The sequence below is a fragment of the Pieris brassicae genome, chromosome 10 (assembly GCF_905147105.1).
Source record: "Pieris brassicae chromosome 10, ilPieBrab1.1, whole genome shotgun sequence".
NCBI classification, from domain to species: domain Eukaryota; kingdom Metazoa; phylum Arthropoda; class Insecta; order Lepidoptera; family Pieridae; genus Pieris; species Pieris brassicae.
The window spans coordinates 5,829,713-5,849,144 of record NC_059674.1 but is presented as its reverse complement, the minus strand read 5'-3'; the positions used below and the strand labels follow the sequence as shown (position 1 = coordinate 5,849,144).

The 19,432-nt window shown below is 32.9% G+C and overlaps 2 protein-coding genes across 3 annotated transcripts; one reads left to right on the top strand and one right to left on the bottom strand.

Annotated features, from left to right (window-relative positions):
• The first annotated feature begins 201 nt into the window (after window positions 1–201).
• Window positions 202–2,357, top strand: LOC123715206. The gene is made up of 4 exons (XM_045670127.1): window positions 202–616; window positions 787–970; window positions 1,123–1,311; window positions 2,026–2,357. Exons 1-4 carry the CDS (start codon window positions 433–435, stop codon window positions 2,192–2,194), a joined length of 726 nt encoding a protein of 241 aa, XP_045526083.1. The 5' UTR covers window positions 202–432; the 3' UTR covers window positions 2,195–2,357.
• LOC123715205 (L-dopachrome tautomerase yellow-f2-like) lies at window positions 2,347–18,803 on the bottom strand. Of its 2 annotated transcripts, XM_045670125.1 has the most exons (11): window positions 18,524–18,799; window positions 12,309–12,407; window positions 11,508–11,537; window positions 10,226–10,324; window positions 7,515–7,688; window positions 6,667–6,789; window positions 5,209–5,382; window positions 3,914–4,089; window positions 3,592–3,775; window positions 2,896–2,998; window positions 2,347–2,589 (listed from the first exon to the last, which is right to left on the bottom strand). In XM_045670125.1, exons 1-11 carry the CDS (start codon window positions 18,711–18,713, stop codon window positions 2,547–2,549), a joined length of 1,395 nt encoding a protein of 464 aa, XP_045526081.1. In that variant the 5' UTR covers window positions 18,714–18,799; the 3' UTR covers window positions 2,347–2,546. The 2 variants fall into 2 exon arrangements, with proteins under 2 accessions (XP_045526081.1, XP_045526082.1); XM_045670126.1 differs by lacking the exon at window positions 11,508–11,537 and having other exon boundaries at window positions 18,524–18,803.
• Between the last annotated feature and the right edge of the window lie 629 nt (window positions 18,804–19,432).

The window sequence follows — 19,432 nt, the reverse complement described above, 5'->3', positions numbered from 1 at the left end:
ATTCCATGAGATTGGAACCATCCAAGCACTATTATGTATATGACACCACAGATGACGTATACGTGTACGTGACCCTACCTAGTACCATAGGACAAACGTAGTACCATAGGACCCACAGAGCTGCTTATTCACATATCACGTCGTCACTGTCTTCCGTTTCACGCTTTGAAGCAGAACATGTATGACAATTGACAACGACAATACGCAGTTTCCAGTTATTGCCCAATGCCCATTAGTAGTCTTGAAATATCTATGTATTTGAGTCTTATGTTCCGTTGATATTTAAAATTATTTATTGTTCTCAAAGTTTTGGTTTCGATATTTATTACTTACATAGCTAAAATTGTGGTTATTCCATTTCGGGATCTGTTTTATATGACCAAAAGATTAATTAGCATACAAATAATGCAAACAAAGTGAAAAGCTAATAATATGGCAGGATTTAAAGCTTTACGCGAAGCGAGCTTAAACTTAGGCCAGGAACTTAAAGCCCAAGCTGATAATTTATTATGCGCTAAAGTTAATGACAATTTCGAAGACGTCGTTAGAAAGAAACAGGAGAACTTATCCTTTCTTACTTCAAAATTGCGCTTGTTACAAGCAAAGACGGTGTCAGGTAAGTCATCCAAATCAAAAACAAAGTGCTCAGTCTTCCACTATGTAAAAGTATCTCGTTACACACTTTCTTCTATCACTCACTGTGTTTAGTTTACACAAGTACTACATATTTATTCGCGATACTTACATCGGAAAAGAAGTTTCGTTTAATTGTGCCTATAATTCTAGTGCCTATGCAAGTGAAAGAAACTGAAATAGATGCTGAGGGAGTCATCAATAACTACACTGAAACTGTGACCCTTAAGCTTATTGAACAGCAATTTGTGAAGAATGTCACTCAAAGTAATGCGGTGAAGGAGCTTCTAGCAACACCTAATGAGGCTCTTGAACCCGAATTAGTAGAAAGGAAGAAGTAAGTCAAAAGAGAATTCATATAATTTTTTTACTAAAACTTGAGTTTCATGTTTGAATATTGGGATATTTGAGAGATTAAATAAACAGTGTCTATCTTTATCGCCTTTAACACTTTGTATTTATATGTATATAATATTTCTTTTCCTTTAGAAACATCCTTGAAGTAGCTGCTGAATTTGCTGATAAGGAATTGAAACTACAGCATTTATATAACACATTAAAAGAGGAGCATAGCACATTATTGCAGATGCGAAAAGAATGGGACACTGTAAGGGCAAAACTAAAAAGTAACCAAAGAATAATACATAATAAGGAACAGGGCGAAGGACCATTGTATAGGTATATTTAATGATTTATCCTTGTAACATTAATTACAAAGTATGTGCATTATACAAGTTGAGTTTGCTTTGGTTTCTTACTAAAAATGTTTACTACAAGTTAAAATATTATAGTATTGTATTGTAGTATATAATTTGTTCTAAATATTAGATTTGTCTCTTGAAAATTAAAATATGTTGACTAAAGTTATTAAGTAAATAAATCAGAGAATTATTTGTATATATAGTGTAAACTTGGAGAATCAATTGGCTTACCTTGTCTATCATACAATGATACACTATACATAGCTTTACACTTACACTCTCTCAATTAATTACAACAATTCAGTTATAAAGTACTTTTTAAGTTGCTTTATTATCCTAGCCTGAACTTGACTGTTAGAATCAGCAATACCAACTTTCTAAGACATTCATTCTTTTGTTTACAAAGTGAAATTGTTTTCACGTGTAAACTCTCGTTGACAATGCCTAATAAGTAGGAGTCATGCCTTATCTATACTATTTTCTTCTCTCTATTTAACAACAACTCTCTATAAGCCATAAAATGCACAGTCCCTTCATTGTTATTATATAGAGTTTACACTGTATAAGTAAAGTGGCTAAGCATTAGTAACATGGTACCTTTAAGTTAGGTGCAAAAATATATTTTATTTGATCACTTGTTATTGTTGATGGGTTCCAAGATTACCATCATACTAATAAATGTTTATTTCAGGAAACTTCAAAGTGTGGTTGCGAAAATGGAGCAAATGCGATGGATGATACCTAAACTTGTAATAGCGAAGTCTAGACACTATGATTGGGCAAGTGACCCCAATTCAAGACTAAAAGTGCTAGCTCTAACACGACAATGTTATACTGTACAATCATTTACTGACAACTAGCTATTATGTTAGTAAACATAGTTCATATAACTCTATATTTAAGTATTATAAGTCAGTCAAGACACGACAAGCTTCTTAAGTTAAATTGTGATAATTAAACATCATTTAATCAAGTAGGAATGTATTATTTTATGAGGTAAATAAAAGCTTTATTAACTATTCATAACATCTTTTATTAGTTATTCCATATGTGGCCGTTAAAATATTACGTAAGCATGGGTCTCTGATTTTCTTATAAGTCACACATTGTCTATGGTTGAAAATGAAATGCATTTTTGTGGATTCCTCAAAAAAAAATCGTGAATGCCAGGTTCCATCTGCATAGGCGTAGGATTCCACTAATTTAAACTGTTTATTCACAAACAGTACCTGATAAAAGGTCCCTTACGTTTGCTCTGAAAATATTTTTTTAATCATTAGTTGGATGTTGTTTTTGACGAGAAATGACAATACATAATTAAAGATGGCGCGATTCTAGGATTGTTGTTTGACACATCAGTTTTTCGCGCCATTGTATTGTATTTTATTTAAATGAATTTACGCATCTTTCAGTAGTTTTTTTAGTAAACAGAATTATTCAAACAAAATAAAAACAATTAAGTCGAATTTTAATTCAAAATATAAAAAAAAATTTGGACAAATGCGTTAAGGATGGAACAATAAGAATATTGTCAATACGATAATCACTAAGCAATACTTACTTGTAAATATAAAAGTTATACTGATTTGTATCAAGTGAGGAGTAGCCAAATCTTGGTAGTTTATTCGCTATCACCCAAACTTCGTTGTCCGTGATATGCAAATCTGAAAAGTATTAAATTAATAAAGTATACATCACAGATTAAAAATCTCAATAATAGATACTTATATAGAATAAATTTGATTAAAAGTTTGTTATCTTGTTTAACTTACAATGGAAATAAAATAATGATTTGTCCCTTGTCACTAAAAAGTTTTTGATTTCTGTAAAACCGAAGCTTTACAGGTAGGTAAAGGAGCGTTCAAGTATTACGTCACACAATTTTTGGAGATTCTTGACCCCCCCCCCCCCCCATGAAACGCGCCGTAACGTTTCTGTTTCCAATAGTAGAACGCTTCGTGACCAACTTCAGTGACTTTTTAAACCTAAAACTTACCATTATGTGGTGTAAAGTACTGGAAAGTAGAACATAATATTAACAATAACGCGTAAATCCCCGCCCCGCATCGTAACGTTTTAAAAAAGGACAAAAAATTCGTTACGTAATACCTGAACTCTCCCTAATAAAAAAACAGAAACCTTTTTAAGGGGAGAAATATTTTGAGATAAATACATATATATATATATAATCAAATTCTCCCAAACCTATTATAAAAATAGGGAACAACTCACTATGACGGAAATAGTAAAAATTTACCTGAGGGATAACTCAATCTTTCGCTATCCTGCGCCAAAATAGCTACATTTTGTGGTTCTAACTTTCTTTCCGTATTCCAACACGAGATGGCGTCCCTTCCTATGTCAGCGAAGAAGAGTACTCTCGAGGGTTCATAGAAGTCATGCATTGTGGATTGACTGTTAGAACCTCGCTCGCCTAAGTACTAAGACACAAAATAATATCAATTAAAACATCCTTAGCTTTAGAATTTGTGTCTTTGATAATTGGCAATGCGTTTGCGAGCCTTCTGGCAATGTGTCCTTGGGCGGAAGTCGAAGACAGATAAATTGTTTGAACTCACAGTCAACTTATCGAAGAAGTATCGATCGCTGCTCGCTGTTCTATTCTGCAAAAGGCAGGTGGAAATAGAGAACTCCTGTGTGCTGATGAGAGGGTGGAAATAAGCTGTTCTGCACCCAGAACCGGCTGGTGATAGGGCGATGCTGAATATGCCGTCGCTCCATTGAAAGTATTCGCCTGACGGAAAATGCAATACTGTCTTCAACTTTGTAATCTATTATTATCTATTATTTTTAAATTACACATATTTAACGTGTACGTAAGTAAACATCATATACATAGCATCTATATAGAGTAATATATAATAACCGCGTTTATATTTATAGCATATTAGTGCCTATTACTAAAATAATAATAATTACCAAATTTTATTTTTGCTTTATCCCGCGAACTACCAAACGACTTTTCGCAGTTACTAGTAATAAATTAATATGACTTTTAGTTAACCCTTTCAAAGGACACGTGTATAAATTTGACAACTGTCGAACTAATAATCTGTAGAGATATAGTATTGTGAGTCAAAGAACTTTTGTTTGTTGAAATAAAAGCCTATTTTGAGGCTAAAGACAAATCGTACTATAAAAATGGTATCTAAAAATTGTAAGACCGCAGTAATCGTTGTATCAAACTCAAAATAACTTTACTCATATATGTAACTAAGTACATTTATGAACTAGTTAAATATATGAACTTCAACAGAAAAGATGAAATTTGATTCTAAATTTACATTTACTACCAGTTTGCAAATCAATGGCGTAGAGTGGTCGAGAAGAACTGCCAAATAACTCTCCAAATTGTTTGAACTGGAGCAAATCAATCCCAAGGATTAGGATAATATAAATAATTCGTCCAATTTATAAAAAACTTTATTATATAATTATGTTAAACAAGACTTTCGAATTTATTTAGTGATAATTCTCTTGGCTTGGGAGATTATTGTAAAAACGAATACAATTTCTATATAAGGAGTGGCTTATCTTTTGAAGCCTGCTTGGTCGTATGCTTGGATGTGTTCTGTTTCAAGTATTATACTGGTGAAAGTCACCTCTATTTTGTTGTAAAATCGTTTATATTTTTTGTACATACGCAAGGCTTCAAGAATATATGGACCACATAGGCTCATAATATGTAATTCCTAAAAAGTTAGGCAACTAAAACAGGTTTTTCTATGTTAGACTACTAACTTTTCGGTCCACTGTTATATATGGATTGGTTTAATAAATATACTATTTTCACACGGACACGTTAGAAGTAAAGAATATAATAATACAAGCCCTTTTACTGGGATATACTCACCAGAAACCCTCAAATTTTCAGACAATGGGTTAAAATTGAAGTAATTATGGGTGATTCGCCAGCTATCATTATCTCTTAGCGAATACACAATGATACCATTTGTAGTCAAATCCGGGACATAAGCGTATGCGTCTGCGCAGTTGTTTGTTATATCCACTGTTATTGATGCAAGGCCTAAAATAAAGTTAAATTAATATATATACTTATAAATACATAAACAAAATAATTGTAACATAACACTCAATTTACACTATTTATTTTTGACATTCACCAATCGATGAAAACCTATATACTAACTAAACAACACTTTTTTACCGGATTGAAGCTATGTATTATTATAAACTTATAATTATTTTACTTAATTTTAAATTTCTTCCGAAGTTTTGCGTGCTTTACAGGGTGTGTGGTTACGGTGACTGAAGACTAAAGGTATTGAATGTCAAAAAGTATCACAGCTGTAGAGAAAGTTGAATAATCTGTATTTATATGTGTAAAAGTTATGTTAACAAAAGATAATACCTATATACCTACTAGGTTAAAACTCACTAAAGCGCCGCATACACAACTACAGGTGTGTCAAAGATCTATGAAACGATGTATGATAGGGAAGAGAAGAAAAGAGAAAATAACAAATGTATCATTATGAAGAATAACTAAGGTAATAGATGTCACAATGAAAATAAATAAACATAAGTAGTAATAGCTGGGGCACAAGAGCAGCAAAGTATTAAACTGGTGCCCAAGACAAAATAAATCCAAAGGAGAAAGACAATTTTGAAGGTTTAAGGAAACAGCAGGTACTCGCAGTGGCACAGTGCAGAAAGAAATCGTGGGATTTAGAGTGAAAAACCGAGACGATAGAAATATGAATGTAAAGTTTGTAATAAAAAGAAATGTAAAGTATCTGAAATATATTTATTTTTATTGTACTAGATTAAAAAAAGTTAATTATTCGTTTTTTTTCAGAAGTCCACGACACATTGTCGAATGATAAATGATAATAATACTTATTTGAATTATGAATTAAAAATGTAATAACTATTCTGCTCCAGTAAGTTTAATATATGTTAAATCCATATATTAGATAAAACTTACTGGACCGCTTGAAATAGTTCATAAAGAAAATTCCGGGATACTAATGTGATAAAGAAGGAGTGTTTGTTATCTACAGGCTCGAAACTTCTAGACTGATTAAAAAAATAACAATTTCAACTGATGAACAGGCAACAAAATTCTTCAAAATTGTTATGTATCTGAATGAAAACTTTAATAATACGACCAAAGTGAAAAAATACAAATAAAAAGACGCACGCCGCTGCACCTATTGAAAATAGAGTGAGTGATGTACTAGAGAGGAGACATCAATATCTACAAAAATGTCCGCAATATCATGTCTATTAGATATTTAATAAAACACTGACAGCTCGTTATGAATAAATAATATTTGTTTGTGCTCACCTGTAGGAGTACTTGCTGAAGGGATATCCGATTCCTTGAACGTATACCTAAAGATCTCCTGGTCAGTCTTCAGGTCAAATACAACTATAGCTGGCGGCTGCAACTGTCGACGATTAACTGCAACTGAAAAATTGGTTTCAAAATAGGAGGATATTGATCGGAGTGTACATGTGGGAATTCGGTAAGTATATCTACTGTCCCGGAATAAATGTCGAGGTTTTTTTTATAGAATTGGGACAAACGGACAGAACGCTCACCTGATGTTAACTGATTCCGCCACCCCTGGACACTTACTCTACCAGAAGGGGGTGATTGTATCCTGGCCTTTTAGGAATTGGCTCCTATTTCACCACGGACAGAGGACAAATCAATGTTTTTATTTTATTTTTATTATTAATTACTTAAGATTTCATGTGGAACGTGGTATGGTTGCAGCTCCTTACAAACTTTGTGTAAAACAAAAAAACTTGGCGATTAAAAAGAGTGGCGGAGAGTTTATTGCCAGTTCTTCTCTTCCATTCTACGCCCTCGATTTGAGAACTGGCAGTAAATGCAAAATTAGAAGCATTTAATGTATATTTCTTTATTGACGTTCATATGTGTACATTGTGTTACCTACATGAATAAATGATTTTGAATTTGTATTTACTCTCATCTTGTAGGAGTAGCTTGCACATAGTATATATGCAGCTTCCACATATTGCATATGCACGGCAATAACTGCCTTCAAAATCTCATGGGTATGGAACGACGGACGTCGATATATACAGCCTTGAGCCTTGTATAAACAATAGTTCACCAGGCTAATGGTTAATATGGGATACGTTCACAAAGGCGATTCAACTTACCCGGTAACTCCAGTAACCCAGTATCCACCATCCACAGCCTTCCGCATGTATCTGCTCGTGTCCGATAAACAGATATAAGAGATCTGCCACTATATATATTCGGATAGGGTTTCAGGGCTGGTGATCGGCCATTTTGATCGTTCAAATCGATGTAGTTCAAGGTGGCTGGTATTCCTGTTATTAAAAATTATAGGAAATAGATATACATTTTATTAAATTCTTTATAATCTACTTGATAATGTGTTTATTATTTTTTCCTGTTTCCTTTTGTTTTACTATTCAATGTTCTTTAAGATTTGAACTTACCGGAATGATGGCAAGGCTACATTTATTTTATAAAGAGAAAAGATTTTTGGTTTCGCAACCATTAATAGGAGTGAATTAAAGATAAACGTGCAAAAACGGGAGCCTTTAATATGCTATTGCATATTATTAGACTTGGCCCTTATATAGGTATATAGGGGCCAAGTCTATCGTCTATCGTCTATAGTCAATAAACAGCAAGACTAATAAGTAACTTGGATTGATTACGATTCATTACTTTTCTTGCCTTTATTTCAATTTAGTTCCACTTTCTGCCACCTAACGCCTGACAAGATGACGTCGGCCTTGTCGTCATGATTTTAAAAGAACAGTCAGATTTTTCATCTTTTTTTATTTCTGTCCATGGCTTAAGTATTTGCAGCCAGTTTGTCAAACGTTCTGACTCAGGCTGAATATCGTTCACCGCTAGTTAGACGGTGTTTAGTAAAGAGGCTAGGCTGCTGATTGAACGGCTAATTAAGCTAGTTGGCTGTGACATACACATATAGCAAATTTCTCAATATATAGTTAAGTTTTGTATATGTTATACAGTCAAAACCGTTAATAGATATCGGCAAACATCTTGAATATATGTCCTTGCCTGCGCAGAAGCGATTTTTAGGCATCACTAGGAGGGGGTGGGAGAGTGACGTGTCGATCGCGTGATTGGTAAATCAGGTGACGTTTGTACCCCGTGCTTTTCACCCACCCCCTCGTTTAATGCTTAAGAAGTTTGCCGGTATCTGTACGACGACATCGTTTAGAACAACATACCGGTTATATTGACCAAAAGCAAAGGTCCCGGCTGAATTCAATGTCTTAGGTACTTAATAACGTCATCAGCTGTTAAGACTATCGGTTTTGACAACCAAATATGATTAGTCCCTTCGATGTCGTTACAACAGATTTTGACTGTATATAAAACTCTTACTGGCAACTACTATGAGAAAAAATTTCATTAGATAAGGGAGTGCAAGAAGTGCGAAACTACATAAGATGTATAATTATTTAGACAAAACTAACGGAACAAAACAAAGCAATTAAAACATATGTAAAAAGTGAAATAAATCACCATAATTTCAGATCAGTTAGGACGAAAGTCAGGGATACGATGTACACAGTTAATGCTTGTACAGTAGAGGTTTGTAGGAAGGTTGAATAGGAGCGGATAGGAACAGAAAGTGAATAAGTATATATATGTCACCGGAATATAACAAAATCCCCAAGTTTTAAGATTATAAACCAAAGATAAATTGTATTATTTTACGCCCACAATTTCGCAAATTGATAAACTTACTGAACTCACGCGTAAAATAATAACTAAGCGATAACCAAACGTCATGTGCGCTCGGATTAGTTGAATAAGTCACTTACCTTATCTAAGCTAACCGTTGAGAATCTTACGAATGGATATCTGTTAGTTTATAAATTTACCAAAAACGTCGCAAATTGATAAATAGAATCCTACGAAAGTTAATGTAAAGGTGAATACTAGATAAGTTTCCTTAGAAATTGATAAACTTGCGGATGTTGTTATATTCCAGTGACATATATATGTCGCAGTAAATTAGTTAAATCAGAGAGTAAATTGAATCCCTAGACAGTTAATTAAATGTTCCGTCAGACAAGTGAGTGAGCGAAACGTTTAAAGAGTTTCCTAAAAGTTCCTAGGCAACAAGACTAACCTAACCTAACAATTTACAATAAAGCAAAACACGGAATTTCCAAGCTCTCAGTTCTTCACGATGACACCGAAATAACAATAACAAATGAAATAATCATGGTGGAGTCTTGTTTTAGATTGTTAATCAACACGCTGGCTTTCGGTCAGACAGATAGTTAAACGTTTTCGACGCTGCTTTATTTCAATCAAAATGCTAGCGACATGATTGAATATCGACATTTAATTAACTGTCTAGAGATTCAATTAACTCTCTGATTTAACTACTTTACTGCGAAATTTACATAATGTCAAAGCGTTAGGTATTTATTTTAGATATATAAGGCCCAAACCAAGTAGTTCCATTGGGTTTTTTTGGTAAATATGATGTAACTCATTATAAACCACAACAAATAACTTAAATTTGTTTACTTTTCGTTTCGTGTTATTTACTCATGTAATCGATTCTTTGTACGCTGAGGAATGTTTTATGAAGAGAAAAATATAAAAAAAGATTGTTTTATAATACTCAGATTTTTCAGAAAAGCAAACGAAGTTAGTTTTACTAAGTTTTGGTTTAAAAAAAGGTTGCTTTATTTTTGTTATATTTCTTTCAGATGGTACACAGATTTTTTTAATGTACATCCACTACAGAAAATATTTAGTTTAAAGCGTCTGTTTGCTAACAGTGGTCCAGTAATTACTGACACTACCAAATCATACGATCTTTAAAACAATGTAACTATACCATATCTACGTCGAGGGAATGCGACGAATAATCGATGTCCAACTTTCTCGGCGCCCATGGGCACATTGTTGTATTGTATGAAGAATTTGTTCGCGTCAGCTGTAATCAAAATTAACATTATAGACCATCACATTCTGAATCAATCAAATTTCAGTTAGCGACTGAAGTATGTCTTGCATAGGTCAGTTGGAGCTGTGGAGGTCTTCCTAAGGAGATATGTCCCCCAAGTATTTAAAACAGTTCCTCAAATGCAGGCAAAGCATCCACTAACGAGGGTGTAAGTGGGCTGTGGTAGGTCCCTTTTATGGCTAATTTGCCTCCCATTTTCAAAACGAGATATGCGGGAGTTATATTTAACGACTACTAAGTTGTTGCACGATCATTCCGTTATTAAAGAATTTTTAAATTACAATACGCAAGAAAATGCAAAAGAAATCGTGGCCATATCCCAACCAGAATGATCGATGAAGTGAAAGACTCATTCTTCTTAACACTGTTCACTGTAATAAGAGAGGCGCTAGGCCGAAACCGGTGGAGCTGATTGTCTGCTCCAGATGCTTCCTTGCTGACCACGACGCTCAGATATGATTTACTAACTGATGAAAGACAATACGCAACAGATAAAAGTATTTACATTATTGTTTAAGTGTATTTTTATCAGATATATCTCATACGGGAAGTCCGATTGGGTAACCCTTGGACATATCTGGACCAAATCCAGGAGAAACTGGATAAAGCGAGAGAGTTATGTCAGGAGAGAGTACGTGGGAGTGGTTCTGACTACACCTTCGGGAAAAGGCGTGAATATATAAATGAATATAGTAGAATTTAGACGAAGCTCGGGAGCCACACGCATGATTGTTGAAAACACCCTTCATCTTTCAAAATAACAGCCAAACGTCTCTTTAAATTGTAGACAAGTTCTCTATAAACGTGTATGACATAATTTTTTGCATAGTTTTCACGGACAATAAAACGTACGATTATTCGTCCGTTATGGCCGTTAGATATATGGCCCAACCTTATAACTAAATTTAAATTTTGTGTACCCGTGGCATGCTATTTCTCCCACTCCTTTCAGAAGAACGCGTTTTGGCCATAAATCACCGATATCCAGATTAAGCATTCTGATAAACGAGCTAGGTCTGGATAGTGTCCCTTACAATTTGAAACACAACTTACTTTAGTTTTGTAGTGTTTATTATGTTTGGACATTTTAATCAATGTGCCGAGTGTTCTTAAGCCTGTTTAAATATAATAAATAAGACATTAAATTGCTTACCATTTGTATCAGGCGGAGTTGTCACGGATCCTTAAACAAGAGATAAAAATACATATACACGGAACAATATATAAAATAAATTTTCGATGTTTTGGTCTAGTGACTTAACCGTAAAAAACAAATAACAGTTCATTTGTTTTCAAAAGGCTTGCAACTACATTGCCGAATTGCATTTTAAGATTTGGTACTTTTCTTGAAAGTTCCTAAGTCGAACTGGTTATATAGTCAGAACTGGGATATAATTCAGTGGGCAGCTGGTTCCACATAGTGATAATATAATAGAAAAATCTAGTGGCGTTATAACCTTTTAAGTCTGATTCGTTATTGTTCTTTTCTAAAATACAGGCTGTTCAGCTTTCTGTTCCTGACACACCGTCGTTGAGTCTAAACATGCCGGTCTTCTCAGTATCAAATGCGCACATAGAAAGTCGATTGACACATCGAACCAATAGGAATGAGATTTGATTTGATGATTCTAAATTGAATAGGTTAGAATTACCAGAAATTCCTCTTAAAAATTATTAACAATAAAAATACTAATGTGTTAAAATAGGCCTTTTTATTTATTCTTACAATAGTATACAATATTTTATTAATCAACAATTGTTTTCATTAAATTAAATCTATATTAAATAATTTTTGATATCAGATCCTTAGTCGATGGAAGAATGGAACATTTCTGTGTTCATCTAATTCTTATTAAAATTTTGACCTATAAAATAGTTTGTAGGCATAGTTTAATAGTAGGCATCTAAAGTACTTCGTGGTTCGTATTGTTACTTTGCTGAGGGCCGGACTTACCTTGATTCGAGTTTTGTTCCTCCACAGTGGAGAAAACGAGTCTGTCTGTCTCTCTCTTCATACGCTCATTTTCAACATCGCCGTATCGATCTTGTAATACTGTAAAGATTAAATTAAAAAATGTTGGTACCAAACCGTCAAAAGCCTAAGGCAAATACCGTTGTATTTGTCTTACAGCATTTTTTGATAAGCTACATACTCCAAAAGATACAGTCGGTACTCCTGGTCTGCTAAGTGTGAGATTTTTCTCAGTTATTCTACTTTGCTATCTGTTCCAGATGTACGTTTGTGAACGGTATCTAAAATTACATTTACTAACAGTTACTCGAAGAGCGGTTGAGAAGAACTGGCTAGAATTTCTTTGATTAAATATAAAATGAAATTGTAAGAAGGAACTGATACCACGCTTCAATTGACTTATAGAAACAAAACAATAATGTATAATTTAATAAGCTTAATAACTGCAATCACAATTGCTTTGTGTGTGATTGAAAGCCGTATGAAGGACAATTGATCATTAATCATAATTGAAATAGATTTTAAATAGTAGAACAAATTATAATCTAAGAATTATCTACTAAATACAACTTAAAAGTATATATATAGCATTTTTTGGGTTAATTTTTTTAATACATATATATGTCACTTGAGGATAATGTAGTTAATGGTGTAGATCGCTCGAAAGACTGCCTTCTTATCATTATATTCCTATATGATGTTCACAATGAAATGTCAAACAAATAAATGAATACATTCAAACAGGTTTTTGTGTATAACTAATTAGCTGTGCTCTGTAGTTCCAGCGGCATTCATTCGATCAAAGCGCATTCTAAAGATTTTCTAAATATGTACGTAAGTATATTATAGACAAGGTTTTCCCGGTAAAGTATTTTAAATGCAAATATTATTTTTTTAGACATATTTTGTAATTCTTGTATTTCTTATTCTTTTTTAGCGCATCGCAACTCTTGGATCAGTGAGATCAGCTTTTTAGTTTTTTTTTGTAATATTTGAGATTAGGGTTAGCGATTCTATATGTTTTTATTTTATAAGATTTGATTATGCACTTGCACTTTGGCCACCCTTGCCACCCGTTTTTTTAATTTTTTCCTCACTAGTGTTGCCAGCCCTGCAGATCACTTATTATATAAGGCAGCCCGATGCAGCCCTTACAATTAACATAAAAATTGTATATATAAATTGTTTCACAGATTTAGTAGATATTGATGCCTTCTATACTGTATTACATAACTTTAATCATTTTTTTGACATACGGATTTATACTTAGAGCTCTGAATGTACTCGTACGTTTTCCGAGTTAGTGATTATTATATGTAAGTAAAATGTATTTTATAGATACTCACATTAAAATTATAATAAAAACTTTTTACGTAACACAGCCATGTATCGTATACCTTCAGAGTATAACACAAATTACCAGCCAATAGATATATTTAATGTGACTAAAAAATGCTTAAAAAATATTTAAAAAACTCTAATATCTTTCAATAATAATGGCTTTGTTATTCTTCCTTTATATTAAATATTTGTTATAATGATCAATTAATCTTAAAACTTATAATTTAATATGAATTTGTACTTTGTTATATTTTTTGTATAAATAGGTAAAACTGTGCTTTATGTTTATGTTTGAATGTGTATTCTGTTTATGGATTTTGTGTATAATGTAATTGTTTGAATATTGTTTAATGAGTAGCTGTAGGAATACTTTAATGAAATAAAATAAAATAAACGCACAAGAGCTCAAAGATTATAACCGATTTCAAAATTTGTATTAAATATGTTAAGCCACAGGCCACAATAATGTTTTTGGATTTTTACAAAAAACAAAATATTGATTGTAGTAAAAACTATAATGATAAAAAGAGATATTGCCGTTTTGTGTTACGCTTTTGTGCGAAAAGTAAGGAAATATCTATCTATGCCTGTCCGACTTACCTTTTGACCCAGTCGATTTATCGCTGCGACCTGTGGCTGTGTGTGTGTAATTTGTCCAGGCGCAGATCTCTATTCCTTATGCGCTCGTATTAAACTTATGTCTTACGAATAAAGATGTTGTGATTTGTAAAAACCCAATATGAATTAATAAGTAATGTGGTGATAGAGGTACCTAGTAGCACGTAGTAGCCTAAGAACCTAGGAATATAAATAAAAACTATAGGTACAAATAACTATAAATTAATATTTGTTAACAACAAATAAAATTTATAAACATGTCATAATATCTTAGACATCAGTCATCACTAAAAGTTGCCCGTTAAAGTGAAGTGCCGAAAAAAATAAATAAAAACAAAAAGCTTCTTAGTTTTGGTTTTAAGTTTGGCAGCAGTAAGTGTGCATTTGAACAATGCACAGAATTCTTTCATGTCGCCGACAACTCTAGTTCATAGCTTGAATGTATTACAAAGATACATTTATATATTATTATAGATACAGTTGAGATTTATTCAAATATTCATACGACATATACATACAACATCTAAAAAGTATACAATCCTATCCTATTAATCTTAATTGTTATGATCTCATAAGTGAACTTAGCTATAATATTTACGTCCCGATTGTAGGTATTTTATACGATTTACCTACTCAACTAGCATGCCAATGCGCGACGTTGCCGTTTTCACCGATGTCTAATAAAAATGAATTTGCAAGGGTGTTAAATTTACTGACTCATTTTACCTCAACTTGTTTGTACGGAATAATTATTAACGTTTTCCTTTACTTTTACGTTAATATCTATATTGGCACTGATATCCTTTTCATAGAAAAATAAATGTCAAGCTGTATAGCTTATTTTATTCCCTTTGGAGTAGATACTCTTGGGCCGTGGGGTTCAAGTGCACACTGCACAGGCCCTAAATGAAGATTGCCTCGCCCATCTATATATATCAATATGTATCGCAACACAGTCAGGAAATGCTGCCAGCCTTAAAGGTAATTGTTGAAAAAAAAATTAAAAATTAAAAACCATTGTCACAGGAACCAAACTTTTAAAAATTTGTTTTAATTTTCTTTTTAAATATTTTTACTATTACTAAGTAGGTTAAGAGTTTGAGTATTTATAAACATATAAATTCCGTAAGCCTCATTCATTACCACCTTGGTACCAACCATTCTAGGTATTTTCGTTACCACTTAGGGTACTATTTAAAAGCCGGCAACGCAAACGCAGATATCCATGGGTGGCTTAACTTAAGTCTTTAGCTTCCTGTACCATCAAAAACAATTACTTCATTTTTCTAAGTATATCAATGAACAGTGTTAAAAAACATGTGCAAGAACATTTAATTTTAAAATGTCAAAATTATACGGTAATAATCATATCGACGCTAATCCCCATACTATCTGGCTATCCCAGTACAGATAGACCAGATTTTCTGCAAAAATACATAAAAATAACGAAAAAAATTAAAATGGCTGACATTAAAATAGAATTACTGTATTTTTTGTTTGTGTGAGATGTGTGTATCTTCAATTTTTTATCACCGCGGTAAAAAACCCACTAGCTAAAATGTTATTATTAAAATAATTTTTGAACAATCGTGTTTTGTCTGACCTTAAACTAACCAAATAATGTCCTAATTCGTAAACATCCGCTTGAGTTTACTATGAAATTTATATTTATTTTACGTTCATACAAGTTGACCTTCAAAATAGCTGCAATTATTTCGCGGTCAGTATTTGTTAAATAGATGATCATAAAGTTCATTGGTGCATAGCCGGTTTGAACACAATTGGCAATTCAGGAGAAGAACCAGAATACATTTGTAATGTAATTAAATTTTAAAGGTGTGGTATAAAAAGCTTTTGAACTCTGTCACTACATTATTACTTTGTAAAAATAATCTTGACTTCGATTTTGTTCCCTTTGGAGTAGAGACTCTAGGGCTGTGGGGTTCAAGTGCACAGACTAATTAAAGATTTAAGTTGGCGCCTGGAGACTCCAGAGCTGGTGCTTTCCTCGCTCAACAAATATGTATCGCAATACAGCAAGGAACTGCTGCCAGCTACCTTTAGGCATGCTGCCACAGGGACCAAACTTTTCAAATTTGTTTTAATTTTCTTTTTATTAATTTTTAATGGTTAATAATGAATTAATCAAAAACTAAAACAAATTTTAAAGTTTGGTCGCTGTGGCTTTAAGAAATATGTTTATACAACACAAACAATGTCATCGCAAACATACCACATTCGTAGTTTTGCTTGCGGTTTACCATGGTCGTCAAAGTAGACTTATTCAAATGGTTTATACATTATATATATGGCAATAAAATATAGGGCTGTGTAATGGACCCAGCCGTTTTTTGTTTGTAAATACGATTATGTTACGAATTATAATCGATAGATTTTGACAGCTTAAACCAACATCGTAGCTTCTCTAAAAAACTAAAAATGACGGCTCACCCCCCTCTTCCCCATCCGTACGTCGATCGTCTTTGAAGTTTTAGCTTCGAGATATCATTTTATTTTGGATGTAGTGGACTGATTCGTAACTACAATTTTTGTTATCATCAGGTTTTTTGGATTTCCCCTCAAACTCACACTTAAAATAACTTAATATACGTAGCCAAGTACACTTATGAACGTCAACAGAAAATATGTGAAATTGATTCTAAATTTAAATTTACATTTACTACAAGTCCGCAAGTCAAGAAGGTACAGAGGGCAAGAAGAACTGGCAAGAAACTCTCCGCAACTCTTTTAATCGCCAAGTTTTGAGTTTACAAATAAGTTTGTTTTTCGGTGCATCGGTGCTATGGTAACAGGTGCTACAATCCACGTTTTATAATAACAATGTATTTTGAGTTGAAAGGCAATGAATCAGAGTCTGAATTAAAAAAAATATTTTAACTGAATACTTAAATATTACGTAAGTACTTAATTTAAATTAAATTTCACACGAAAAATACTATTTTTATGAATTAAAAGCCACTTATTTTATTTATGTTTTAAATAAAGCCAATTTTTATCGAAACCTACTTGATTATTAGCTGTCAAAACATATATGTTAAAATATACGTTACGAGTGAGTTGTCAAGGAAGGATGGTGTACTGTTCATCCTACCTAAAGAGAGGATCTTTGATGAAAATAATTATCACATAATTACAAATATTGGAAATACATATTTGTAACCTACCTAGTAATAATAAAGAGTTACAAGCAGTGTTGGCCTAGTAGCTTCAGCGTGCGACTCTCATCCCTGAAGTCGTAGGTTCGATCCTCGGCTGTGCACCAATGGACTTTCTTTTTATGTGCGGATTTAACATTCGCTCGAAAGGTGAAGGAAAACATTATTAGGAAACCGGCTTGCTGTAGACACAAAAGTCGACGGCGTGTGTTACAGAAGGCTGATCTACTAGCCTATTATATTGACATATGATCATGAAACAGATTTAGGTATCCGAGGCCCAGACCTAAAATGGTTATAGCGCCACTGATTTGTTATTTTTTTCGTAATAATAATTAAAAATGGAGATGACACTTAATTAAATTATTCAGATACATATTGTCAACAACAAGCTTTCTCAGAAATTCAATTCGCGGTGTTTTGTAAATAAATTTATTGCCAATATGTATAAAGCGTAATTATTACGGGATTACGGGTTTTTAAGAGGGATTATATATATCAAGTCTGTAATGCTTATAAGTTCAAAGATGTGTCAGAAATAACAGTATATCTATTGATTGCAGTGCCGAAGGTCATCGCAATTATTACCTAGTATAAGTATTTCTGTGTATTTATGGTTGCTTGGTTTGTCTAACATATTAAATACGATATTGTTATTATATACCTTGTTAGGAAGATTTTATTGACACAAAATGGGTCGCCTGAACGTACAAGAAGTTCCGAATTACACAATTGGATATATTTTGTCTTTATTGTTAGTACAGGAATTATTATAATAACATTTATGGAAGGCAATAAATAAAATTTAAAATAACTAATAAAAAAGGAGATAGCGGACTATCACACATTCAATATTTCCATGTGAAACCACTGAGCACAGCTGGTAAATAATAATATGTATTCGCTATAAAAAGCTTTTCCCTAAGAACGATTTCAACGATAAGGTGTAATTAAAAAACATTTTTTCCACACGAACAGATCACAGAAGTATTCAAACTTAACTGATAAATATAAATAAAAATATAATTCCTAAAAAAAAACCTGCTAAGATTGGTTACTTACACTGTATTCCATTTATGTCATATGTAACTTGTTTCCAAGCGAATACTTCTTGAAAAGCCCCAAGGTTTTGTGCCAATACAACGTTTGAGATGCACAAAAACACATACACTTTTAACATTTTGCAAATGTCGTATGACGTCCGAGTCTCACAATTTCTGATTAAATTATGATCGGTTAGATGCTGATACATGCGCCGCTCAATTGTTTTCTATGCGCTAATGAGTCAACGCAGTTTTGAAATTGGCGCGCTTGTCATTTTTGACAATTTGCATAGAATATAATTTTCTTTTTGTTTGCGATTTGACTAGGATGGGGCGCCTTGAGCCTTTGTCTAGGTTAAACACAGATGAAATGCCTTTTGGCCTATAAAAATAAAATAAAGGAGATGTAGAAACTTGAGGGATACAGCGTCACTAGAAATAAAAAATATTAATAGTTGTTATAAACCAGTTTGAAATGGTTTGGACGGGCTGTCATCCCAACATCTAAATTTATAATTTCAATAAAATAAAATTTATAATTTCAATAAAGTAAACTGTTACTTAAAGACATCAAAATTAATTTACAAAAATTACGAACTTTACAAAGTATACAGTAGTACAAGTTGGTTGTAAACCAGGGATCCTCTTGGGCTGGCTATTTTAGTCTCGCTAAATACGCGAATTTAAAATCAAACTATAACGATTGGTATCTATGGTAGGTACTTTCAGTTTTTTTTAATAGTACGAGCTTACGGGCAGCCTAAATTAGCTGTCATCGCAGCCCACACCCATTTTATTCGGTGCGTTGCCGTCCTTTGAGAATGGAGTATGCTTTTTTTAAACAATTGTAAGTCGTATATCTCAGGGAAGACCCCAATGAGAGTCCATTTCTAAACTTTGGTACTAATCTAAAATTATATCAGATTGT